This window comes from Centroberyx gerrardi, chromosome 3 (genome assembly GCF_048128805.1).
Source record: "Centroberyx gerrardi isolate f3 chromosome 3, fCenGer3.hap1.cur.20231027, whole genome shotgun sequence".
NCBI lineage: Eukaryota > Metazoa > Chordata > Actinopteri > Beryciformes > Berycidae > Centroberyx > Centroberyx gerrardi.
The window spans coordinates 15,177,964-15,205,416 of NC_135999.1; the positions used below are offsets into that span (position 1 = coordinate 15,177,964).

Here is a 27,453-nt window from a genome sequence, read left to right on the forward strand (position 1 = left end):
TAAAGGAAAGGATATGAAAGTCAAGATTGGTGCACACAGTTGAGCCACCAGTTAACTTGGTGTTTGCACCATGTCTTGTCTATGACAACACTAAACAGCAGCATTAGTAGTGAAGGTCCATCAGCTGTGAGACACAGTGATAATACAGTGATACATCCTTCAGTTCAGGATGTCTCTCCAAAAACTCAACTCAAACACTCAAACACCAACAGTAACTGTAACAGTAACTCTCTCCTCCCCCTCCGTCCCCACAGAGCCCCATGTCACAGCCTACTCACATTTCAGGGAACCCGTCTCCGGTGAAATATTCATGGTTCATCATCCCAGAGCAGCTTGGCCTGTTCGCAGGATCCATCTGGAGACTTGACTGAAAAACAGCATGACTCTTTTAACTCTTCACATTGTTTAAAATAGGAAAGATACAACTCACAGAGACAGATGCATTACGCAGCACCAGAAAGAGTTAGTTTGTAACCCTAACACAAGATTCTGTAATGAAATAACTTTAATAATAACCTACAAGGAGAACCCATGGTAAAAGACAGACATTAATAATCCTGAGGTTAGACAATGTACAGCAGTGTTTATTTCTATGCATGGTAGAAAAGCCAATGAAAACAGCATCTAGACCATGTTCTACTGAAACTCAAATCTAAAGATAAATGTAATAGTTATAGGACCACACTGTGTGATCAGTGGCTGCCCAGTTGTGCAGAAGAGAGCACACTTACTTCCACCAGGTCAGCCAACAGGGGGTCGTGCAGGCCGTACTTCCTCCTGAGGTCTTTGGGCAGCTCCACCTCAGGCAGGCTGAATGAAGTATAGTTGGGGTTATCCGAAAACATCTGCATTTGGCCAGGGGTCAGCGGTCCTGGCATGACAAGAAAGAAAAACCCAACAATGATCATATAAACTGAACACTTCTCTGACACATAATGTCATATTGAAAGTGAACCACGACCCTTAACTCCAGGATAGTGGACTGTTTATTTGATTTGCACATCGTTGCAGCAGAAGAACAGAAAGTCAGAGAAAACACCTTTCCTCATCATTAGTTGAGCACCATAGACGACTTACCACTTGAGATATACAGTAGGTACATATACATAAGATTACATGGTGATGGGCATTTTTGTCTCTTTGCCACCTACATTCTCACAATAACAAAATCCTAGCAGGCATGTTGGCCTATTGATAGCAGTGTGATGAAGCTAGTGAGCAGACCTATTTTTCAAATGATTTTGCGCTTATTCTGCAGTTTAAAGGTATGATCACAGAGCATAGTCTGCCGCTGTACTGGGGGATAATAAAGTTATCTACTGCTGTTATTTTACCAACGTCGGTGATCTTTATTGTCCAAGTCCATTTCCCACCACTGATGAACACACGCACCTACCCATACATCTGCACGTTTCCATGCACACACTCCTGAGGCGGGGGACTACTTACCCACTTTCCTGACAATCTGATGCAGCTGATCGATCTCTGTGTCTCCATACAGGAACACGCCACATCTGGCCATGATCAGGATGGTACAGCCGATGGCCCACACATCCACAGGTCTGAAGGAGAGGGGAGAGAGCAGACAGAGAAACACCTTAAGAACCCAGATAGGAATACACTAAAGTGCATACACTACATCCTGGTTGGCTGTGAAACCAGCCAACAGGCTCTGAGAATATGAGAGCAAATAAATCAATTACATGTATAGGGATATTTGGAGTTACTACCATCTTTTTTTTCCAATCTAATCTTTTCAGTCAAGTGTCTCTGTGTCAAAAACTAGAATGAATTGCTTGACATTGTTACTAATTATCCATAATCATACACTGACTGTGTGTTTTTTGATGTATACTTATTTTTCAATGCAAACACAAAGACTAAATCTAGCATCTAGGTTTACCATGTTGGAAAAGCGACAACTAAAGAAATAATGTTGACAGGCCTCTGTACATCTAAGAGTTTTGATTTGAAGATACCCACTTGCTGTACATCCTGTCTCCCACCAGCAGCTCTGGGGCTTTGTACCACAGAGTGACCACATGGCTGCTGAGAGGAACTTTGGTCTCCGGCAGCGTGCGGGCGAAGCCAAAGTCACACAGCTTGATCACACCTGAGCTTGTGACCAGTATGTTGTCTGGCTTGATGTCTCTGTGAACGATCTGGAGGTGGAGAAAATAGTTTGAGAGAGGACCAACAAAACAACACCTTTAGCAGTAATGAAAGCAAAGCAATGTTCAGCTCTTTTCAGTAATATTTACATTGTTGGTATGCAGGTAGTCGACAGCTCTCAGGATCTGGAAGGTGTGCTTCCTGATGCTTGTCTTCTGCAGGCCTTGAGGCTCCCTCGCCACCTCCTCCACAAGGCAGCGGTCGACAAATTCAAACACTGCATGCAGGTGGCCGTCATGCTTGAACACATCCTGCATCCGCACCAGGTTCTCATGGCGGCATTGCTGTTCAACAGTAAGACACTCAAGTTGAATCACCGACATACTGTTTCAACTTTTAGCAACAATTCACTGCACTTCAAAACTCCTAGCTACAACAAAGGGGCTTCATGATGAACTATCGCTGAGTTTGGATAAATTTAGCCGTGTGGTTCAAAAGTGGACAACAAGGTGATGTCACCCTGGACTCTTTCCTAATCCTCCTCAAAACTGTCAGTGATGAACAGCAGTTTAGGTTTTCTCAGCTCAGGATACAAATAAAGCATTTGGTCTCACTGTGACACATGAAACCATATTTCTACACTAATATAGGACTCAATATATACTCTACACTTACAAACAACAACATGATAAAACATGACAGCAGATGAATCAAAAACAGGGTGACATGAGAATAAAGCAGAATAATAAATCAAATACACAAACCTATCTGTAAAAATGTGTTTTATCAGTATTAGAAACACTTTTGGGTCCTGAGCCATATCTTAAGAAATCCTTACCACCAGCAGCTTGATTTCTCTCTCTAAAGTCCAGCTCACTACTTGTTCCGACGAATGTAGATACTTCTTGACAGCCACAATGTCTTTTGACTGCCTGTGTTGACATTTGTACACTTGGCCGTAGCTGCCTTCACCGAGCAGAGCTAGCTTCAGGTAATTATCCATCTTCTGTCTCTGGGTCTGGAAAACACACACACACACACACACACACACACACACACACAAAGGCATAAACAGCTTGCAAGACATAGCAAGTACTAGAGAAATCACTATATTTGAGAAAATGCAGTCAAATCAGAAAGGGTTTGACAGGATCAAGTCCAGGTGTCAAACCAGACTTCATGCAGTTAACATACAGAAAGCATTAGCTAGAGACATTTTATTGACTCATAGCAGGCTATTTACTGCTGAGACTCCAATACAACAAGGCTACATTTGAAGACTAATATGTTCTACAGGTGAATATTATATTATATTCATCAAATAACCTATTTCACTTTGAGTTGGGTCTATGAGGGGATTACTAATCACACTGCATCCTTCTGTGCAGATATCCGTGCAGTTTACAGTAATCTTAACAGTTTAACACGTTGGTATCATAATGTACAGTAAGTAAAACGGAGCAGTTTTTACCTGCTGACAGATTTGTTCTTGAAAGTAAATCCTATCAAACTTACCTGTGAAAATCATGTAGAAAGTGACGCATGAACGGCATGAAAGTGTACCTCAACTCCAAACTCGGGGTTTGCGTCACAAATGCGCTTTGCGTCACAATTCAGCGGTGGCTCCATGGGCCGCCATGGGCAGGTCCCTCTGTCACCATGGCAACGGAGCCGCCATTAATCCAATATGTTAAGATTTTATTTGAACACATTTATTCAACTTTATTATTTAATTAAAAATATATATCAATGTAGCAGTCATGCCACTGAATGGCTTATACCAGTTCAACTTGAAACCAACTAGTTCCCTACCTGAAATGATTTTTCTTTCAAGATTTTTCTTTCTTTTTTCAGATTTTACATGTAATTGTGTGTTCTTCTCGCTCTATATTATTATTTTTATTCCGTATGTTTTTTCAAAATAAATGGTGATTCCTTAATTCTTTTGTCACTTTGTGGTGAGAGTTGGAGCTAACAGTGACTTCAGGGCTGAGTAATGTGACTGTGCTGGGGATGCTGTTCTGACCTACAACCTGCCTGCTCCCATAGTCCACACACCAGCAGCTTCCCACAGCCTGTCTGAGGTAATACTGCTTTTATCCACAAGGGGAAGCAAAGCTACTAGTCTGGAGCATGGCAGTGTTATTATCTGGTGCACTGACATATGAGCCTGTCTAACTGACTGAGCTGTCTAACTGCCTGCCTAACAAATCATCTGTCTAACTGACCTCCTGTCTGACTGACCTGTCTAACCAAACGACTGTCTAACTAAGACCTAACTCACTGACCTGTCTAACTATAATATTTTACTCTTGTTTTGTTTGTTCAATATCTTTTCATGCTGCACAGTCACACAATCACACGCATTTTGTCCAGAAAATATTCCATAGTTCAGTTTTATCATTGCAGAGTAAAAAAATCGCTAGGCCTATGTTCTTTTTATGCTTTGTTAACGATAGATAGATAGATAGATAGATAGATAGATAGATAGATAGATAGATAAGCTGGCAGCTAATGGGGATTCATCAATAAACAACAATAATTAGAATCATTAGGCTACATAGGCTACAATGTGACTGAAACTTCAGATGTAAAATAGATTTAAAAAAAAAAAAAGACAAAAGAAAAAAAGATTATATTAGGCTATATTATAGTGCTTGGTAGCCTGTTTCCTGATAGGCGTGTGATTGCATCTTTATTTTTGCAGCCCTAGGCTATATGTTATCTGGCATAAGCCCATATGGCTATGGATGCTGTGAAAAGGACTTTTTTTGGGGAAATTTGCATTTTCAACTACAGATTCCTTCTAAAATATATTCTTTATTTTCACTTTGGTGCTTTATTATTCTCCAAAAACGTTATTATTCTCCCAAGATTTCCGCAAGATAAAACAATCTTGGTAGAGTAAATTAGCTCTGTAAATGTATTCATTCTCTCGGTATAGACTCTGAGGGGGGTTGATAGAGAAATGGATGATTTTGCGATAGAGCGTATGTGTTCCCTCCATCTCCTCTGCACCGACACGCCCCTACAGGCCCATGCTGCTCACTGTGGATGCAAGCAGAGGAGAGAGAGAGAGAGAGAGAGAGAGAGAGAGAGAGAGAGAGAGAGAGAGAGAGAGAGAGCTGCGTCAAGCTCGCGAGAAGGAGACAGTGCTATACCGGAAGTTAGTAGATTTTGTCTTTAAAAAATAAAAGCATTTTATTAGGATTTACAGAACAACAAAATCTCATCTTTGTACTCTGTCCTCTTCCTTCATTATGTTTGTTATTTATTTACTTTCACTTGATGCTGGAAGTGACATGTTTATTATTATATGTTAGTGTTTGGCATGTACAGATTAATATTGTTGTTTCTATTTTCACTCACTGTTGAACTCATCAGATGTATAATCCCAACTCGTTGTTTTTGCACACCTGTAAATTATACAATAACGAATAAATTAATTATACATGCCTAGTGCGCATTTTCTCCCTCCTTCTGCTGTTGCAGCTGAAGTGCCACTGTGCCAGTTGATTACTAAAGTAAAACAACTGCCAACAAAACACATTTTTCATTGCCTATGGGGTATGTTTGTATTGTATTGTAAGTTGTATTTATTTTTACACACCTTCAACCAGAGAGAAAAGTAATCAGGCTTTACTTTGTTTGTGCACTTTATTTTGTAGCCTAGTTAGACTCTTGTTATTGTTTATTTTCTATTTTATTTTACGCTTACATCCTATTTTTCTTTTTTCCCTGCTGTAAGATGAAGAAGACGAAGAAGTCCAGCTGCTTCTCTGCACTGTGGAACTGGGCCCGGCGTTGTCCAGCACTCTCCATTTACAGATCATTCATCTCCTTAACGTTGTATTAAACTTTGACTTACTTGTTTCCAAGCTTGTCTTTCAGGTGGAGTTCCAGCTCATCCAGACGCCCCATGAAGGATTATTAAATGGATGCAGAGTGACCAGAGCACCAGGATCCAGGGACCAAGCTAGAGTCAGAGCTCTAGAGAGCTCTACATCTATATGTTAACATCTCAAAAAACATCTTTTAGCACTCACAACAGCTGCAGACACTACTGCTGTCGTTTACGTTGTCGTAAAAGATGACCCTTTCTAGTTCCAGTTAATTTCAAGTCAATTTATTAATAACACAACAAAATGATGTCATACATTGTGTAATACAGTAGGTGCTGGGACAAATGGCCAGATGGACAGCAATGTGGACAATGGCAATGAGGCAGAGACGTCTACAGGAACTAGAGCAGCACCCAAATCCACCGGCAGGTAGAAACACAGCGTTGGTCTGAAAGAGAGGAGAGACAAGCAGTCAGACACACACACTCAGAGAGACATACTGAGCCTGATGTGCTGTCTAAGCTAAGGTAGGAGAAGACGCTGCTGGGCTCGGTCACATGACAGTGAGAATAAACAGTTTTCATTTGAGGTCATTCAGCCTCAAATGAAAAGTAAATCCGCCATGTTTGTTTTTGTTCTATCCTATCCAATGTTAGATGTTAGACTTAGAGGAAAATAATTACAACTATCCCTTAATATGGTTTAAGCTTGAAGCCCAGTTGATGTAAATCAAGTCTCCACTTTGGAGCCAGGCTCTTAAAAAATACTATAATGTGAATCCTGACCAGCAGTTTAAGAATCACTGCTCTGATGTAATGGCCATTACACCCTACAGTCAGAGATGGACTGGGATCAAAAATTGACTCTGGACTTTTGTCAAGACCAGCCCACCACAATCGGCCGGACACCAACCATCCTTACTGGCGATTTACGAGTCTCTGGCCTCTCTTTATTGCTCTATTGTAAGTCGTTAAGTAGAGATGTTTGAAATAAGTAGAGATGGTTGAATAGACAATGTACTCACAGGCATAAAAGGCTGCCTGGCTGTGGATGAACTGGCCCGCTTCTTCCATGAAGACAAACATGCGAAGGCAACCTGTAGACAGAGACAGAGAGGACACACTTGATGATTCATAACTGAAACTTAGACACATCACATTATGTTCATTCTACAGTAAGGTAGAGATGGTTGAACAGACAATATACTCAGAGTAATAAAGTCACACAGGAATTACTAAAACATGTAAACCAAGAACGCCCAAAATATAGTGTACCTTATTATAGGAGCAGCTTTCTCAGCTTCTATTCACTGTTCTTCTCCTCCTCTTCAGCTCCAGATCCTTCGTCCACTGTTCTGCTCTTTTACTCATCTCACATTCTCAATCTGCTCCGCTGCACAGCTAGGCTTTTCAGCTCATACTGTACGTTTTCAACTGTTGCACTGTCGTCAAACTTGAGTACACAATTGCTGTGCCCACTTTCTATCGGTGCCATCCTTGCACCAGAAAGTTTTCTTCACCACTGGGTGGGACGAGTGAAGCAATTAATATCAACAGGGGGGCTCTCCTCCTGTTGCTGACACACCTTGGCTCTGTCCTCCTACACAACAAATGTACAAAGTTAGGTTTTAGCCCCAACTACACTTGTATTTGCTAGCTAAAATTGGCTCCCACTCTATGTGTCTGAAAGCTGGCATCGTTGTAAAATAAAGCATGAAATCTAAGATATGGTTTTTTTTTTTTTTTAATGTATTATTGTGACTTAATGTAATTACAGTGTCTCCAGCTAGAATGCTGAATCAAATCAATGCTGAATTATTAGCCAGCTGCACTATGTGTCGGGCACACTCACCTAGGCTCTCTCTCTCTCTCTCTCTCTCTCTCTCTCTCTCTCCTCTCTCTCCTCTCTCTCTGTCGCTCTCACAGGCCCACAGATAGAGCGGTCCATGTGGAATTCTCCTGGTAGTCTCCTCTGGAACAGGACCCCTCCATGGATGTCTTCTTCCAGCATAATCTGCACACACACACAGCATACGCCCCTCATCTCCCTCCCTCCCTCCCTCCTCCCCAGCAGGCAACCCAACAAACAAACAATAACGTACCGGTGGCCAAACCTGTGTGTGTGTGTTGGGAATTGTCCACCAGTGACAAGTTGACAAGCTAAAAACGCTTGCCAGCCATGATTTGTTGGTTAATACTTACCTGAAACCTGGGATGGGGGGGAAGTGGAAGCGGGAAAAGATCATCTACATTGCAAAAAAACAAAAATAATTAATAATTATTTAGCATATTCGAATATTCTACATTTGTCTTATCATTATCGATCATTAGAATTTTCATAACATTTCTGATCAGAGTGGGTGGGGAAGGTTGAAGTTTCGGTCCAAGACAGACAACTGAATGTGAACATACCTCCATTGTTGCCTGTTTGTGTGGACAGGCGGAGAGTCTTTATATTTCTTCACTGTGCTTTGCTGGGGGGAAGCAGCAGGTGAAGCAGCGCCTGATGGCCTTCATAGCTCTGCGGAAGGCACCTTTGATTCCCTTCTTCTTCTTCTTCTTTTTCTTTTCCTCCACAGGCTCCACCTCATTTCCTGACAAAAGAAAAAAATACATTATATCAATATGTTCTCCATGTGATTTTGTAAATGTGCACAGTAAGAATCCTTTCACTTGATGTCAGTCTACACTGTTGATATAAATCTATCAAACATCGAGAGTTCTCACCACTGTCAGCCAGAGGATCCGCAGGTTCCTCCACGGGCCGGTCAGTGGCGTCCAGAGCGCCATGCCTAGCTGATGACATCACCGCTGGCTCTTCCTTGACCGCGGGTGATGATGTCACGGCCGCTGCCTCTCTGTCGCTGGGCGCTGGTGGCACCGCGCCGCCTCTTTCTCTCTGTTCCTGGTACAGAAAGCTGTGCAGCTGCTTTGTCACAGCTGCGGCCATGTCCTTCCTGACGCTCAGGATTGCCTGGGTGTTGCTGTCTTCAGGCTCCAGGCTCAGGACTGTTGACAGTGACAGCACGTTGGCCAAAGATATGCACTTCTCCACTATAGTGCCTGGTGCGTTAAAACCCTCGTCTTGTGCTGTCTTGGCCAATTCCATGAAGGTGCTGTCCACCAGTTGTATGGCCAAAGCGGAAGGCGAGTTGGTCTCCAAATCGGCCTGGTTGGTCACACACACCTTCAATAAAAACAACAACAAAACAAGCAAGACACAGCAAGTTGAGTGATGAGATTTTGACAGATTTTATAGGCCAGCCTCTTTATCATTTATTACACCAGCTGATTCTGGTGCCATGTTGAAAAGACCTTCCGAATATACAGCAAAAACTGTTGGCTCTAGCCCTATTTCTTCAACCTACCTTGCTCTCATCTGTGCTGAAGAACTCCGTCATGGCGTTGTTGATGAGGTCCAGCACAGGCTGGACGCAGGAAGGCACCATGGCGGAGGAGAAGTGCCGAGACGGCCTCTTCACTTTTGGATCCTGCTTCCTGACGCCGTCTTGTGCCGACTCAGGTGTATCCACCAAGAGCTGTTCCTTGTCACTGGTCAGCTCGGTGGCGTTCTGGACGCTGTTCCCCGAGACCACCCAGCCAGAGGGGCTCCTCTTTGTCATGTGGTCGAAGATGACATTGATAATCTGGTAGCCATAAGGTTCCAGTTCTGACTGCTGGGAGGAGTCGGGGTCCTCGACCGTTTCAGATACCTGTTTTTCTCCTCTCTGCCGGGAAGAGGCTGTATGATTGACGGCATCCACCACTAAATCTTCAGGAGTCTGATGCAGTGACATCCTGCGGGCCTCGACATCCTTTTGGACCATCTCCTGGATCTCTGGGATGAATCTATACAGGAGACAGCAGAACAGAAAGTGGCTCATTTGTTCCAGTTTAAGAAAGGAGATGGTCTTCTCCTTCACTTTCTCTTTACCCCTGGTAACAGCAAGCAAATAGTACTGGACCAGAGCTGCATTACAGTTTCAAATGACTCTGTTTATTTTTCTGAGATTGCCTGAAAAACACTTAATGTACAAAGATGGCTGGCTCCTGGTTTGTCTCATAGTATAAAGTGTACAAATGATGATATCCACCCTTAGCTGTGTGGAAATGATTGGAAATAATGTGTAAACACAGTGTGCCCTTTGCATTGTGGGATTGGCCTGGAGGACCAAATGATGTCACTTCAGGAGGCAACCATCTTTATACACCTGGCCCACTGGATTTCCCCAAATATTATTTGTAGTGTTTTACATCTTGGCCAGACAGTTGTTGCTGTGTTTTTGCTGAGGCTAGTTACCAGTTACAGCTGACACATCTGACTGACTAAAGGCTTAAAGGAAAGGATATGAAAGTCAAGATTGGTGCACACAGTTGAGCCACCAGTTAACTTGGTGTTTGCACCATGTCTTGTCTATGACAACACTAAACAGCAGCATTAGTAGTGAAGGTCCATCAGGTGTGAGACACAGTGATAATACAGTGATACATCCTTCAGTTCAGGATGTCTCTCCAAAAACTCATTAATTACACACCAACAGTAACTGTAACAGTAACTCTCTCCTCCCCCTCCGTCCCCACAGAGCCCCATGTCACAACCTACTCACATTTCAGGGAACCCGTCTCCGGTGAAATATTCATGGTTCATCATCCCAGAGCAGCTTGGCCTGTTCGCAGGATCCATCTGGAGACTTGACTGAAAAACAGCATGACTCTTTTAACTCTTCTTCACATTGTTTAAAATAAGAAAGATACAACTCACAGAGACAGATGCATTACGCAGCACCAGAAAGAGTTAGTTTGTAACCCTAACACAAGATTCTGTAATGAAATAACTTTAATAATAACCTACAAGGAGAACCCATGGTAAAAGACAGACATTAATAATCCTGAGGTTAGACAATGTACAGCAGTGTTTATTTCTATGCATGGTAGAAAAGCCAATGAAAACAGCATCTAGACCATGTTCTACTGAAACTCAAATCTAAAGATAAATGTAATAGTTATAGGACCACACTGTGTGATCAGTGGCTGCCCAGTTGTGCAGAAGAGAGCACACTTACTTCCACCAGGTCAGCCAACAGGGGGTCGTGCAGGCCGTACTTCCTCCTGAGGTCTTTGGGCAGCTCCACCTCAGGCAGGCTGAATGAAGTATAGTTGGGGTTATCCGAAAACATCTGCATTTGGCCAGGGGTCAGCGGTCCTGGCATGACAAGAAAGAAAAACCCAACAATGATCATATAAACTGAACACTTCTCTGACACATAATGTCATATTGAAAGTGAACTACGACCCTTCACTCCAGGATAGTGGACTGTTTATTTGATTTGCACATCGTTGCAGCAGAAGAACAGAAAGTCAGAGAAAACACCTTTCCTCATCATTAGTTGAGCACCATAGACGACTTACCACTTGAGATATACAGTAGGTACATATACATAAGATTACATGGTGATGGGCATTTTTGTCTCTTTGCCACCTACATTCTCACAATAACAAAATTCTAGCAGGCATGTTGGCCTATTGATAGCAGTGTGATGAAGCTAGTGAGCAGACCTATTTTTCAAATGATTTTGCGCTTATTCTGCAGTTTAAAGGTATGATCACAGAGCATAGTCTGCCGCTGTACTGGGGGATAATAAAGTTATCTACTGCTGTTATTTTACCAACGTCGGTGATCTTTATTGTCCAAGTCCATTTCCCACCACTGATGAACACACGCACCTACCCATACATCTGCACGTTTCCATGCACACACTCCTGAGGCGGGGGACTACTTACCCACTTTCCTGACAATCTGATGCAGCTGATCGATCTCTGTGTCTCCATACAGGAACACGCCACATCTGGCCATGATCAGGATGGTACAGCCGATGGCCCACACATCCACAGGTCTGAAGGAGAGGGGAGAGAGCAGACAGAGAAACACCTTAAGAACCCAGATAGGAATACACTAAAGTGCATACACTACATCCTGGTTGGCTGTGAAACCAGCCAACAGGCTCTGAGAATATGCCAAAGTCACACAGCTTGATCACACCTGAGCTTGTGACCAGTATGTTGTCTGGCTTGATGTCTCTGTGAACGATCTGGAGGTGGAGAAAATAGTTTGAGAGAGGACCAACAAAACAACACCTTTAGCAGTAATGAAAGCAAAGCAATGTTCAGCTCTTTTCAGTAATATTTACATTGTTGGTATGCAGGTAGTCGACAGCTCTCAGGATCTGGAAGGTGTGCTTCCTGATGCTTGTCTTCTGCAGGCCTTGAGGCTCCCTCGCCACCTCCTCCACAAGGCAGCGGTCGACAAATTCAAACACTGCATGCAGGTGGCCGTCATGCTTGAACACATCCTGCATCCGCACCAGGTTCTCATGGCGGCATTGCTGTTCAACAGTAAGACACTCAAGTTGAATCACCGACATACTGTTTCAACTTTTAGCAACAATTCACTGCACTTCAAAACTCCTAGCTACAACAAAGGGGCTTCATGATGAACTATCGCTGAGTTTGGATAAATTTAGCCGTGTGGTTCAAAAGTGGACAACAAGGTGATGTCACCCTGGACTCTTTCCTAATCCTCCTCAAAACTGTCAGTGATGAACAGCAGTTTAGGTTTTCTCAGCTCAGGATACAAATAAAGCATTTGGTCTCACTGTGACACATGAAACCATATTTCTACACTAATATAGGACTCAATATATACTCTACACTTACAAACAACAACATGATAAAACATGACAGCAGATGAATCAAAAACAGGGTGACATGAGAATAAAGCAGAATAATAAATCAAATACACAAACCTATCTGTAAAAATGTGTTTTATCAGTATTAGAAACACTTTTGGGTCCTGAGCCATATCTTAAGAAATCCTTACCACCAGCAGCTTGATTTCTCTCTCTAAAGTCCAGCTCACTACTTGTTCCGACGAATGTAGATACTTCTTGATAGCCACAATGTCTTTTGACTGCCTGTGTTGACATTTGTAAACTTGGCCGTAGCTGCCTTCACCGAGCAGAGCTAGCTTCAGGTAATTATCCATCTTCTGTCTCTGGGTCTGGAAAACACACACACACACACACACACACACACACACAAAGGCATAAACAGCTTGCAAGACATAGCAAGTACTAGAGAAATCACTATATTTGAGAAAATGCAGTCAAATCAGAAAGGGTTTGACAGGATCAAGTCCAGGTGTCAAACCAGACTTCATGCAGTTAACATACAGAAAGCATTAGCTAGAGACATTTTATTGACTCATAGCAGGCTATTTACTACTGAGACTCCAATACAACAAGGCTACATTTGAAGACTAATATGTTCTACAGGTGAATATTATATTATATTCATCAAATAACCTATTTCACTTTGAGTTGGGTCTATGAGGGGATTACTAATCACACTGCATCCTTCTGTGCAGATATCCGTGCAGTTTACAGTAATCTTAACAGTTTAACACGTTGGTATCATAATGTACAGTAAGTAAAACGGAGCAGTTTTTACCTGCTGACAGATTTGTTCTTGAAAGTAAATCCTATCAAACTTACCTGTGAAAATCATGTAGAAAGTGACGCATGAACGGCATGAAAGTGTACCTCAACTCCAAACTCGGGGTTTGCGTCACAAATGCGCTTTGCGTCACAATTCAGCGGTGGCTCCATGGGCCGCCATGGGCAGGTCCCTCTGTCACCATGGCAACGGAGCCGCCATTAATCCAATGTGTTAAGATTTTATTTTAACACATTTATTCAACTTTATTACTTAACTAGAAAGGTGCATTTTCTGGAGAAAATGCGTGTGATTGCTGAGAGTGCAAACTGTGGCACTGGTGCAGTTTAGTGTGGGTACAGCTCACCTTTTCTGTTGGCTGTCTGTGACTGGTCTATCACTCTCCTCTTTCCCTCTTTCTTATCCTATGGCTGTATCTATGTCACATATTTCTGTCTGTGTGTGTGTGTGTGTGTGCGTGCGGGTGGATGTGTACGTACCAGCAGCTGTATGTGTGTGTGTGTGTGTGCGCGCGCGTGTTTTTGAACATGACTGTGGATCGTCTGTTCAAACTGAAACGGCTGAAGCAAAGTATAATATGTGTATGTAATGTTAAAACTGTGAGAAATGTGGCAGTTTAAAACACTTCTGTGAAGGAGCTGTAATGAGTGTCAAAGTGATAAGTAATATTGTTAGAAATGTACTAATATTTCATAATAGTAACAAGTACAAAAGTAAGAAAATATGTAGGAAGGCTTATGTGTAAAAGGTGGAAGGAGATAGTTAGTAGGAAGACTATTTTGTAAAATCTGAAAGGTACAAGGAGTATGAATAGCAGGTATGAAGAGTATGAATAGTAGGTATATATTCAGTAGAAAAAAACAGAAAGTAAGAAAGTGACAAGTAATAATGTTAGAAAAGTACTAAAATGTAAAAATACTAAGAAGTAAAAAGGTATGAAAATATGTAGTTGGTAGGAAGACTATGAAGGCTAACAAACTATCTGTTAGTAGGAAGGCTTATGTGAAAAGCTGGAGGGTACTAGTAGTATGAAGAGTAGGAAGGCAGTGACAAGTAATAATTTTAGAAATGTACTAAAATGTAATAATACTAAGAAGTAAAAAAGGTATGAAAATATGTAAAAGACATGTTGAAATGGAGAAGAGTGAAATAAGCAGAAGAGCTGCAGAAACTACTGTGAAAAAGAGTGGAACACTAGTGTCAAACAAAAGTTAATATCTCAAAAACTATACATAGCATCGCTTATATATTGACATTGTGAGTGAGAGCAGAAGTAGCTGAAGGGTTTGATGTATAATATGTGTATGTAGTATTAAAGTTGTGTGAACTGTCACAGTTTAAAAAAGTGTGAATTTAGTAAAAAGTACAGCCTGTAAAGTCTGCTAGAGTGAGTTGTGACATCACGCACTCTAGCGTAGCTCCATAAGCTGCCATTATAAAGGTTGAAAAAAGTATAAAACGTAAACTGCGATTACTCAAAATGTACAAAAGTTGTCAAAAAGCTGAATTAAAGTGATAAAGTACTAAAAGTGGTGACCCGTTTAAAGTTTGAATGAAGTTTCTAGCTTAAAGTATGAAAGAGTAGTTAGAGTTCAAAGAGGGCATGGTTTGAACATTCCGCCCATAGACTTCCATTATAAAAAAAAGTAGAAAAAAGTAGAATATCTTAAAAAGTAAAAGTCAAATCACTGAGAAAAATAGAAGCACACCATTCCTGAAGAAGCTGAACATTTTAAAGTTTGAACGGAGTCTCTAGGTGAAAGTATGAAGGAGTTGAAACTCGGCAAAAAACGTACGGAATAATAATAACTAGAAAAGGCTAAATTTTCTAAAGAAAATTTAAAGTGTGCTTGCCGCCCTTGCAATGCCCCTGCCCTTAGACTTGCCGTTCACTAGTTTTGCTAAGCCGTGCAGCATTGCAATTGTTAGCATTTCGCTCCGTAAATCCGTAAACCAATTGTATTTTGTCCAAACTGTGTCTGATCACAAAGAGTTTAAATAATAATGTCCTAAAATATTTTTTTTATTTCCTTTATTTAAACAGGTAAGTCCCATTGAGATCGAGATCTTGTTTGCAAGACAGACCTGTGTACACAACTACAAGAAAACAAAACAACAAACAAAATAAGTTATTTCCAGACCATCCACATGCAGACAAAATAAGAAAGTCTACTAAGAAAAACAAGAGCAATCCCTATAAAATGCATCACCCAGCAGCACCTTAATCAAGCACTGATAAAAAGTGTTGCTTATACAATCTGCATCCTACTACTCATGGTAAGGCATTGCTTATTTCTAAAAAAAAACCCACCCAGTTTAAATTTTACTTTCTTAGTCAGTTCATTGACATGGGTTTAAAAGACAATTTTTCATCTAACCAGATACCTAGGTAATTGTAACACTGGCCCCTTTTGAATTTGACAGACTAGACTCAGTAAACAGAGCCAGTTGCGTTCAAAGGCACTGGGATACTTTTCTCATCACGCCACAACAACATGTTTGGTATCGAACGAAAACAAAGATTCCCAGCTTTCCAAGGACCTAAAACGCATCACAATTCTAGAGCTAAACCTCACCGACTTTGGAGCTATCTTACGCCCGCTTCCCAGCGAGCTAGCATAACATGGCTGGTACCTACGCATTCGTCTGGATGTCTAGTTTCCGATCATAAAAAAAGCTCCGCTCTAGCTTAAAAACTGAGCGCGTGAGAAGCTCCGTTAAGCGTCGGCCGACGCGCAGAAACCACCATACTGTGTGTGTACCTTAGCTTCAGTTAGCTTCAGCTACTGTGTGTGAGAAACCAGCTAACGTACCTCCCGATCCGTCCGTCTGTCCCAAATGCATCAAGCCAGCCATTAAAAACTCTGCACTAGACTTTTAATCTACAGAATAATAGGCCAAATACATCCATACTGATCTGATTCTACCTTAGCTTCAGTTAGCTTCAGCTACTGTGTGCTAACGTACCTCCCGATCTCCGCAGCGCGGTCTGTCTGTCCCAAATGCATCAAGCCAGCCATTAAAGACTCTGCACTAGACTTTTAATATACAGAATAAAAGTCCAAATACATCCATACTGATCTGATTCTACCTTAGCTTCAGCTACTGGGTGGGAGCCTCCCGATCTCCGCGGAGAAACAAGGACAAAACCAAACTTCAATTTCTGGCTCGGTGATCCTGTGATTGAGTCCACACGGTTCTCAGGTTCTCATCCTTTTACAATGTCCCAAATGCATCAAGCCAGCCCATGTGGGGAACTCATGGTCTCTGTCGCCATCTGCTGGCTGTGTCGAAGCACTGACATGAATGAGCTCGACCATTTCATTTGTATAGCCTAGTAAGCTCATGCTACTGTTGCTTGCTAGTTAGCTTCAGCTACTGCGTGCTAACGTACCTCCCGATCTCCGCAGCACGATTCCCTCTGTCCCAAATGCATCAAGCCAGCCGGTAAACGGTCCGTCTGTCCCAAATGCATCAAGCCAGCTGGTAAAAAACTCCACAGTAGACTTTTAATATACAGAATAAAAGTCCAAATACATCCATACTGATCTGATTCTACCTTAGCTTCAGTTAGCTTCAGCTACTGTGCGGAGAAACAAGATGGCGGACAAAACGAAACTTAAATCGGACAAAACGAAACTTAAAAATCTGTCTCTGTGATCCTATGATTGAGTCCACATGGTTCTCATCATTTTACAATGTGTGTATTGCGTCTAAAATGGCATTTAGACGCAATACAGCAAGCACACTAATAAGTATGTGAGATAATAAGAGTGTGCTTTGCCTACGGCAAGCACACTATTAAGAAGAAGTATGCAAGATAATAAGAGTGTGCTCTGCCTACGGCAAGCACACTAATAATAAGTATGCAAGATAATAAGAGTGTGCTTTGCTTGCAGCAAGCACACTAATAATAAAGAGCGAGAATATTATACCTGTGATTGCTGAGTCAGCAATCACACAATAATAAGATGTAAGTAGGTAAGATAATAAGTAAGATAATAAGTATGCAAGATAATAAGAGTGTGCTCTGCCTACGGCAAGCACACTAATAATAAGTATGTGAGATAATAAGAGTGTGCTTTGCCTACGGCAAGCACACTAATAAGTATGCAAGATAATAAGAGTGTGCTCTGCCTACGGCAAGCACACTAATAATAAGTATGTGAGATAATAAGAGTGTGCTTTGCCTACGGCAAGCACACTAATAAGTATGCAAGATAATAAGAGTGTGCTCTGCCTACGGCAAGCACACTAATAATAATAAGTATGCGAGATAATAAGAGTGTGCTCTGCCTACGGCGAGCACACTAATAATAATAAGTATGTGAGATAATAAGAGTGTGCTCTGCCTACGGCAAGCACACTAATAATAATAAGTATGTGAGATAATAAGAGTGTGCTCTGCCTACGGCAAGCACACTAATAAGTATGTAAGATAATAAGAGTGTGCTCTGCCTACGGCAAGCACACTAATAATAATAAGTATGCAAGATAATAAGAGTGTGCTCTGCCTACGGCAAGCACACTAATAAGTATGCGAGATAATAAGAGTGTGCTCTGCCTACGGCAAGCACACTAATAACTAGAAAAGGTAAAATTTTCTGAAGAAAATTTGTGTGCTTGCTTCAGCAAGAGAAGGCTGAAGACAGTTGAATTTCATTACAAAGAGTTTAAATGTCTGTACATTTTGAGTATTTCGATCTGGTGTTTGAAGCAGTACTTAGCTGAAGTAATAGTTGTAGTAGTAGCAGTGTTAGAAGTAGCAGTATTTGAAGTAGTAGTAGTAGTAGAAGTAGCAGTAGTAGTACTATTAGCAGTAGTAGCTGTAGTAGTAGTAGTAGTAGTATTAGAGCTAGTAGTAGTAGCAGTAGTAGTAGAAGTAGTACTATTAGCAGTAGTAGTAGTAGTAGTAGTATTAGAGGTAGTAGTAGTAGCAGTAGTAGTAGAAGTAGTAGTAGTAGTAGTAGCTGCAGTAGCAGTAGTAATAGTAGCAGTATTAGAAGTAGTAGTAGTAGTATTAGAAGTAGAAGCAGTAGTAGCAGTATTAACAGAGAGAGAGAGAGAGAGAGAGAGAGAGAGAGAGAGAGAGAGAGTGAGTGTGTGTGGCCCTCTACGTGTGTATGAAAGTGGAGAAGTGCAGACAGCAGCATTAGGAAAGCTGCATTAGGAGAGCAGCAGAGGCGCAAGTGGAGCTCAAACGTTAATAATTCAAAAACTACAAATCCCACCATTTAGATATTTACATTGTGAGAAAGAGCAGGACTGGCTGAAGATTTTAATGTGCAATATATGTATATAGTGTTACAATTGTGGAAATTGTGAGAGTTCAAATATGTGTAAACAGAAAAAATCTGTTCATAAGAGCCAAAAACTGAACAGCACTGGTGTTGAACAAACCATCATAGCTCAAAAACTACAGATCCCACCACTTAGGTATTTACATTGTGAGAGAGAGAGAAGAAGTAGCTGAACAGTTTGTTGTGTAATATATGTACTTAGTGTAAAAAACTGGGCAGTTGATGTTTTGAAAGCAGTCTTAAACGCTACCAATGTAACATTAATGTCTGAAAGCTGTCGCTTGTCTCAGTTAGCACCTTATGTTAAATCTAATGGCATTTTAAAAATAGAAACAATGTCTCAGCCTACATTGGACCAACATAGCGGTAAAATGACCGTTAAGTTGGCCGATAAAGCGACGTTGCCCTCACCTTCTCTTACCAAAACACAAATGATCTTTTTCTAACCGTCACACGGCAGCTTTTACACGTGGTGCGTTCAGGTGAACTGGGAAATGGGAAACTTCCAGCTTGTCAAAGCCACTCGATGCACACAGACGCTACGTGCGTTAAGCTCACCAGAATATCAATGAATACAACGATCGGTTTTGGCTTTCAGCCTTCAAAATAAAAGCCATCAAGTTTAAACCTTAAAATATAGATTTAAACAGATTTATTTTTATTTATTCATCAAATCAAATACGTGTGTGTATGTGTGTGTGGCCTCCTACGTGTGTATGAAAGTGGAGAAGTGCAGACAGCAGCATTAGGATAGCTGCAGAGGTGCAAGTGGAGTTCAAACGTACATAATTCAAAAACTTCAAATCTCAGCACTTAGATATTTACATTGTGAGAAAGAGTAGGACTGGCTGAACATTTTAATGTGTAATATATGCATGTAGTCTTAAAATTGTGGACATTGTGATAGTTCAAATATGTGTAAGCAGAAAAAATCTGCTCATAGGAGCCAAAAACTGTACAGCACTAGTGTTGAACAAACCATCATAGCTCAAAAACTACAAATCCCATCACTTAGATATTTATATTGTGAGAGAGAGAAGAAGTAGCTGAACAGTTTGATATATAATATATGTATGTAGTGTGAAACTTGTGGGAACTACTACAGCTTAAATACTGCATATGCAGAAAGAAAAATATGTTTAAAGTAGGCAAAATTACTGTAAAGCACTAGTGTTGAACAAACCATCATAGCTCAAAAAGTATAAACACTATGACTTAGATATTTACATTGTGAGTGACAGAAGGAGTAGCTGAACAGTTTGCTGTAAAATATATGTATGTAGTATGAAAATTGTGGGAATAGTGACAGTTTAAGAATGTGGAAATGACAAAGCTGTTTAAAAGTTAGAAAGGGGCCGTAAAACACAGTTTTGCACTAGTGTTGAACAAACCATCATAGCTCAAAAAGTATAAAAGCTATGATTTAGATATTTACATTGTGAGTGGCAGAAGGAGTAGCTGAACAGTTTGATGTGTAACATGTGTATATAGTGTGAAAATTATGGGAGTCATGACAGTTTAAGAAATTTGAATATTTAGTTAAAAATCACAGCATCTGAAGTCTGAAGAGTAGCTAGAGTGGGGATGACATCACACACTCTAGCGAGCTGAACATTCCACCATTCATTTCTATTGGGAAAAAATTCCTGTTTAAACGTAAATAGCGGAAAAAGTAAACATCGGAATGCTTAGAAAAGTAATAGCACGCTATTCCCGAACATGCTGAATGTTTGAGAGTTGGAACCGCGTCGATAGCTCAAACGGTTCAGTAGTAGTAGTAGCAGTAGTAGTAGAAGTAGTAGTAGTAGCAGTAGAAGTAGTAGCAGTATTAGAAGTAGTAGTAGTAGCAGTAGTAGTAGCTGCAGTAGCAGTAGTAGTGGCAGTAGTAGTAGCAGCATTAGAAATAGTAGTAGTAGTAACAGTAGTAGTAATACTAGTAGCAGTAGTAGCAGTATTAGAAGTAGTAGCAGTAGTAATAGTAGTAGTATTAGAAGTAGTAGCAGTAGTAATAGTAGCAGCATTAGAAGTAGTAGCAGTATTAGAAGTAGGCTAGTAGTAGTATTAGAGGTAGTAGCAGTAGTAATAGTAGTAGTATTAGAAGTAGTAGCAGTAGTAATAGTAGCAGCATTAGAAGTAGTAGCAGTATAAGAAGTAGGCTAGTAGTAGTATTAGAAGTAGTAGCAGTAGTAATAGTAGCAGTAGTAGTAGTAGTAGTATTAGAAGTAGTAGCAGTAGTAATAGTAGCAGTATTAGAAGTAGTAGTATTAGAAGTAGAAGTAGCAGTATTAACACAGAGAGAGAGAGAGAGAGAGAGAGAGAGAGAGAGAGAGAGAGAGAGAGAGAGAGAGAGAGCCACGTGTGTATGAAAGTGGAGAAGTGCAGACAGCAGCATAAAGAAAGCTGCATTAGGAGAGCAGCAGAGGCGCAAGTGTTAATAATTCAAAAACTACAAATCCCACCATTTAGATATTTACATTGTAAGAAAGAGCAGGACTGGCTGAACATTTTAATGTGAAATATATGTATATAGTGTTACAATTGTGAGAGTTCAAATATGTGTAAACAGAAAAAATCTGTTCATAGGAGTCAAAAACTGAACAGCACTGGTGTTGAACAAACCATCATAGCTCAAAAACTACAGATCCCACCACTTAGGTATTTACATTGTGAGTGACAGGAGAAATAGCTGAACAGTTTGTTGTGTAATATATGTAATTAGTGTAAAAAACTGGGCAGTTGACGTTTTGAAAGCAGTCTTAAACGGCTACCAATGTAACATTAATGTCTGAAAGCTGTCGCTTGTCTCAGTTAGCACCTTATGTTAAATCTAATGGCATTTTAAAAACAGAAACAATGTCTCAGCCTACATTGGACCAACATAGCGGTAAAATGACCGTTAAGTTGGCCGATAAAGCGACGTTGCCCTCACCTTCTCTTACCAAAACACAAATGATCTTTTTCTAACCGTCACGGCAGCTTTTACACGTGGTGCGTTCAGGTGAACTGGGAAATGGGAGACTTCCAGCTTGTCAAAGCCACTCGATGCACACAGACGCTACGTGCGTTAAGCTCACCAGAATATCAATGAATACAACTTCCGGTTTGGGCTTTCAGCCTTCAAAATAAAAGTCATAAAGTTTAAACCTTAAAATATAGATTTAAACAGATTTATTTTTATTTATTCATCAAATCCAATACGTGTGTGTGTGTGTGTGTGTGTGTGTGTGTGTGTGTGTGTGTGGCCCCCTACGTGTGTATGAAAGTGGAGAAGTGCAGACAGCAGCATTAGGAGAGAAGTAGTAGAAGTAGTAGTAGTAGTAGCAGTAGTAGTGATAGCAGTAGCAGTAGTAGCAGTAGCAGTAGTAGTATATTAGAGGTAGTAGCAGTAGTAGTAGAAGTAGTAGTAGTAGCAGTAGAAGTAGTAGCAGTATTAGACGTAGTAGTAGTAGCAGTAGTAGTAGCTGCAGTAGCAGTAGTAGTGGCAGTAGTAGTAGCAGCATTAGAAATAGTAGTAGTAGTAACAGTAGTAGTAATACTAGTAGCAGTAGTAGCAGTAGTAGCAGTAGTAGTAACAGTATTAGAAGTAGTAGTAGTATTAGAAGTAGTAGCAGTAGTAATAGTAGTAGTATTAGAAGTAGTAGCAGTAGTAATAGTAGTAGTATTAGAGGTAGTAGTAGTAGCAGTAGTAGTAGAAGTAGCAGTAGTAGCAGTAGTAATAGTAGCAGTATTAGAAGTAGTAGTAGTATTAGAAGTAGTAGCAGTAGTAATAGTAGCAGTATTAGAAATAGTAGTAAGTTGATTACAGTTGAAAGAAAGTTGAAGAAGTTGAACTGTAGTAAAATGAAGTGAAAAAGTTGAATTGAAAATAGTGGAAACTACTACAGTTAAAGCAGGAACAGCTGAACAGTTTGATGTGTAATATGTGAATGAACTGTTCAAATTTGTGGAAATTATTACAGTTGAAAGAAAGTTGAAGAAGTTGAACTGTAGTAAAATAAAGTGGAAAAAGTTGAATTGGAGCACTAATGTTGAACAAATGTACCTAACTGAAAAACTACAAATCCCAGTACTTAGATATTTACATTGTGAAAAAGAGTAGGACTGGCTGAACATTTTAATGTGTAATATATGCATGTAGTCTTAAAGTTGTGGACATTGTGAGAGTTCAAATATGTGTAAGCAGAAAAAATCTGCTCATAGGAGCCAAAAACTGTACAGCACTAGTGTTGAACAAACCATCATAGCTCAAAAACTACAAATCCCATCACTTAGATAGTTATATTGTGAGAGAGAGAAGAAGTAGCTGAACAGTTTTATATATAATATATGTATGTAGTGTGAAAATTGTGGGAACTACTACAATTTAAATACTGCATATGCAGAAAGAAAAATATGTTTAAAGTAGGCAAAATTACTGTAAAGCACTAGTGTTGAACAAACCATCGCAGTTCAAAAAGTATAAACACTATGACTTAGATATTTACATTGTGAGTGACAGAAGAAGTAGCTGAACAGGTTGCTGTAAAATATATGTATGTAGTATGAAAATTGTGGGAATAGTGACAGTTTAAGAATGTGGAAATGATAAAGCTGTTTAAAAGATAGAACAGAGCTGTAAAACACAGTTTTGCACTAGTGTTGAACAAACCATCATAGCTGAAAAAGTCTAAACACTATGACTTAGATATTTACATTGTGAATGACAGAAAGAGTAGCTGAACAGTTTGATATATAATATGTATATGTAGTGTGAAAATTATGGGAGTCATGACAGTTTAAGAAATTTGAATATTTAGTTAAAAATCACAGCATCTGAAGTCTGAAGAGTAGCTAGAGTGGGGATGACATCACACACTCTAGCGAGCTGAACATTCCACCATTCATTTCTATTGGGAAAAAATTCCCGTTTAAACGTAAATAGCGGAAAAACTAAACATCGGAACACTTAGAAAAGTAGAAGCACGCTATTCCCGAACATGCTGAACGTTTGAGAGTTGGACGTGTCGATAGCTCAAACAGTTCAAGCCGCATTAAAGTTTAAAAAAGTGTCCGGAAGAAAAATAATAATAATAACTAGAAAGGTGCATTTTCTGGAGAAAATGCGTGTGATGGCTGAGCGTGCAAACTGTTGCTCGTGACAGCCCATAGTAACGAATACCTAGCATATGTGGTGTGTGTAGGCACGTGTGGGCGTGGGCGCGTTTCTTAACATGACTGACCGTGGATCGTCTGTTCAAATTGAAACGGCTGAAGCAAAGTATAATATGTGTATGTAATGTTAAAACTGTGAGAAATGTGGCAGTTTAAAACACTTCTGTGAAGGAGCTGTAATGAGTGTCAAAGTGATAAATGATAATGTTAGAAATGTACTAAAATTTCATAATAATAACAAGTACAAAAGTAAAAAAATATGTAGGAAGGCTTATGTGTAAAAGGGGAAGGAGTATGAAAGGTATGTAGAGATAGTTAGTAGGAAGACTATTTTGTAAAATCTGAAAGGTACAAGGAGTATGAATAGCAGGTATGAAGAGTATGAAGAGTAGGTAGATATTCAGTAGAAAAAAACAGAAAGTAAGAAAGTGACAAGTAATAATGTTAGAAATGCTAATACTAAAATGTAAAAATACTAAGAAGTAAAAAGGTATAAAAATGTGCAGTTGGTAGGAAGAGTAGGAAGGCTTATGTGAAAAGCTGGAAGGTACTAGTAGTATGAAGAGTAAGAAGGCAGAGACAAGTAATAATGTTAGAAATGTACTAAAATGTAATAATACTAAGAAGTAAAAAAGGTATGAAAATATGTAAAAGACATGTTGAAATGGAGAAGAGTGAAATAAGCAGAAGAGCTGCATGTGTAAGAGAGCAGTAGAGCAGCAGAAACTACTGTGAAATGGAGTGGAACACTAGTGTCAAACAAACGTTAATATCTCAAAAACTATACATCGCATCGCTTATATATTGACATTGTGAGTGAGAGCAGAAGCAGCTGAAGGGTTTGATCTATAATATGTGTATGTAGTATTAAAGTTGTGTGAACTGTCACAGTTTTAAAATGTGTGAATTTAGTGAAAAGTACAGCCTGTAAAGTCTGCTAGAGTGAGTTGTGACATCACGCACTCTAGCGTAGCTCCATAGGGTCCCATTATAAAGGTTGAAAAAAGTATAAAACTTAAACTGTGATTACTCAAAAAGTACAAAGGGTATCAAAAAGCTGAATTAAAGTGATAAAGTACTAAAAGTGGTGACCTGTTTAAAGTTTGAATGGAGTTTCTAGCTTAAAGTATGAAAGAGTAGGTCGAGTTCAAAGAGGGCATGGTTTGAACATTCCGCCCATAGACTCCCATTATAAAAAAAAGTAGAAAAAAGTAGAATAGTTTAAAAAGTATAAAAGATATAAAAAAGTTGAATACGCGCGCACATGTCCTAAACAAGCTGAGTTTGAATGGAGTTTCTAGCTGAAAGTATGAAGGAGGAGATAGGTGCCAAAAAAATGTACGGAATAAAAATAATAACTAGAAAGGTGCATTTTCTGGAGAAAATGCGTGTGATTGCTGAGAGTGCAAACTGTGGCACTGGTGCAGTTTAGTGTGGGTACAGCTCACCCTTTCTGTTGGCTGTCTGTGACTGGTCTATCACTCTCCTCTTTCCCTCTTTCTATCCTATGGCTGTATCTATGTCACATATTTCTGTCTGTGTGTGTGTGTGTGTATGTGTGTGTGTGTGTGTGCGCGTGTTTTTGAACATGACTGTGGATCGTCTGTTCAAACTGAAACGGCTGAAGCAAAGTATAATATGTGTATGTAATGTTAAAACTGTGAGAAATGTGGCAGTTTAAAACACTTCTGTGAAGGAGCTGTAATGAGTGTCAAAGTGATAAGTAATAATGTTAGAAATGTACTAAAATTTCATAATAGTAACAAGTACAAAAGTAAGAAAATATGTAGGAAGGCTTATGTGTAAAAGGTGGAAGGAGATAGTAGGAAGACTATTTTGTAAAATCTGAAAGGTACAAGGAGTATGAATAGCAGGTATGAAGAGTATGAAGAGTAGGTATATATTCAGTAGAAAAAAACAGAAAATACGAAAGTGACAAGTAATAATGTTAGAAATGTACTAAAATGTAATAATACTAAAAAGTAAAAAAGGTATGAAAATATGTAGTTGGTAGGAAGACTACAAAGGCGAACAAACTATCTGTTAGTAGGAAGGCTTATGTGAAAAGCTGGAAGGGACTAGTAGTATGAAGAGTAGGAAGGCAGTGACAAGTAATAATGTTAGAAATGTACTAAAATGTAATAATACTAAGAAGTAAAAAAGGTATACTGTATGTGTGTGTATAAATATACATTAATGATGCACATTCAGACATTATATAGCTTTCACGAACACTTTAATTTGTTATAACAACTCCGACAATTCTGTCTGTTATAAAGTCTAAAGTTTATTTTTCAACCGCAGTTTATGTAGTTAGCTACCACCGGACCGGCTGGTTAGCTAGTACGCTAACCGGCTGGCCGGCCCTATAGCCACCGCTACCCCGCTAGCACGCTAGGGGGTAAGCGTAGCTGGTAGTTGGCTCGGTAATGCTAAGCTAGCGTTAACCTAACTTGGTCCCGGTTGTTTGTCTTATAAACAACATAAAACGAAATTGTATAATACCAAAATACATTATAAAGCATTGCAATCTAAACTACTAGACACTGAAGCAGTTGCTAAACGAGCCAACAACCGGCTACCGTTAGCTCGCTAGCTAGCTAACTGACTCTAAACTACTAGACACTGAAGCAGTTGCTAAACGAGCCAACAACCGGCTACCGTTAGCTCGCTAGCTAGCTAACTGACTCTAAACTACTAGACACTGAAGCAGTTGCTAAACGAGCCAACAACCGGCTACCGTTAGCTCGCTAGCTAGCCAACTGACAGAATAAACGTTCTGTCAGTTGGCTAGCGAGCTAGCTAACTGTGTCCTCCCTTTCTAACCTGAACTGGGATGACTATAACCAATGTTAACTGATGTGTGGAGGAGCCTACATTATACAATATATACACTATATTCATGGCTAAGGGTGGGATAGTGATCTTAAACAAACATGCTTATCATTACTGTTAACATTATCTTATCAGAGTCAAGTTCAAGGATTATAGTATCTGTTGTACAAACTAACTAGTACTAAATTTAAAATACCCCGACCAACATTCTTTGATTAAAGCCCTATTTTACATCCAACAAATCACATGCACATAGAGTAGAGGCAGGAGAAGCTACAAAAATGCTGCTTTCCCCCAGTGATGTGATATACTGATTCATTCCACTTGTGTTGTCAAATTTAATTTAGAATAAGTGTTAGTAAAACTTAGTCTATGTTGAAATGAGCTCTTACCATAATTTTCTCCAACTCTACATTACATGTATATAAACATTAATATATGGTCTCTCTCTCTCTCTCTCCCTCTCTCTCTCTGTGTGTGTGTGTGTGTGTGTGTGTCCTTGTCTTTCTTCTGCAGACAATTGTGCTGGCCAGACCATTGACGGTAAGAAAAATCACAGACTCCTGATAAGTTGCCATAGGAATATGTGTGCATGACCTGAAAATGACCAATTTTAGGTTGTGTTCATGCTGGTCTGATTTTCAAATAAGCCGATGAAGCTTCCTTCCAATTCCAAATGTTTTTATTACACAGAGGCACACT

General features: G+C 39.9%; 2 protein-coding genes and 1 long non-coding RNA gene across 3 annotated transcripts; all 3 read right to left on the minus strand.

The window, feature by feature from the left end:
- Positions 1–692: 692 nt before the first annotated feature.
- On the minus strand, positions 693–3,115 carry LOC144538515 (cyclin-dependent kinase-like 3). Its single transcript, XM_078282782.1, has 5 exons — positions 2,951–3,115; positions 2,262–2,456; positions 1,984–2,162; positions 1,450–1,562; positions 693–871 (listed from the first exon to the last, which is right to left on the minus strand). The coding sequence occupies exons 1-5, from the start codon at positions 3,113–3,115 to the stop codon at positions 693–695; spliced, it is 831 nt and encodes a 276-aa protein (XP_078138908.1).
- Positions 3,116–6,293: 3,178 nt separating this feature from the next.
- On the minus strand, positions 6,294–7,438 carry LOC144542924 (uncharacterized). The gene is made up of 3 exons (XR_013507512.1): positions 7,229–7,438; positions 6,979–7,050; positions 6,294–6,402 (listed from the first exon to the last, which is right to left on the minus strand). It is a non-coding gene; the product is annotated as an uncharacterized LOC144542924 (long non-coding RNA).
- A 3,539-nt stretch (positions 7,439–10,977) lies between these two features.
- LOC144538516 (cyclin-dependent kinase-like 3) lies at positions 10,978–13,546 on the minus strand. Its single transcript, XM_078282783.1, has 6 exons — positions 13,504–13,546; positions 12,831–13,010; positions 12,142–12,336; positions 11,953–12,042; positions 11,735–11,906; positions 10,978–11,156 (listed from the first exon to the last, which is right to left on the minus strand). Exons 2-6 carry the CDS (start codon positions 12,993–12,995, stop codon positions 10,978–10,980), a joined length of 801 nt encoding a protein of 266 aa, XP_078138909.1. The 5' UTR covers positions 12,996–13,010; positions 13,504–13,546.
- Positions 13,547–27,453: the final 13,907 nt, after the last annotated feature.

Excerpts from the sequence above, each read along its gene's own strand:
- LOC144538516 (XM_078282783.1), bottom strand. The coding sequence starts at position 12,995 with ATGGATAATTACCTGAAGCTAGCTCTGCTCGGTGAAGGCAGCTACGGC. Across the intron at positions 11,907-11,952 it reads TTGGCATATTCTCAGAGCCT|TGTATTCCTATCTGGGTTCT; the intron begins GTTGGCTGGTTT and ends TATGCACTTTAG. Across the intron at positions 11,157-11,734 it reads TCAGATTGTCAGGAAAGTGG|GACCGCTGACCCCTGGCCAA; the intron begins GTAAGTAGTCCC and ends TTGTCATGCCAG.
- LOC144538515 (XM_078282782.1), bottom strand. The coding sequence starts at position 3,115 with ATGGATAATTACCTGAAGCTAGCTCTGCTCGGTGAAGGCAGCTACGGC. Across the intron at positions 2,457-2,950 it reads GAGAAATCAAGCTGCTGGTG|CAATGCCGCCATGAGAACCT; the intron begins GTAAGGATTTCT and ends ACTGTTGAACAG. Across the intron at positions 1,563-1,983 it reads GGAGACAGGATGTACAGCAA|ACCTGTGGATGTGTGGGCCA; the intron begins GTGGGTATCTTC and ends CCTCTCCTTCAG.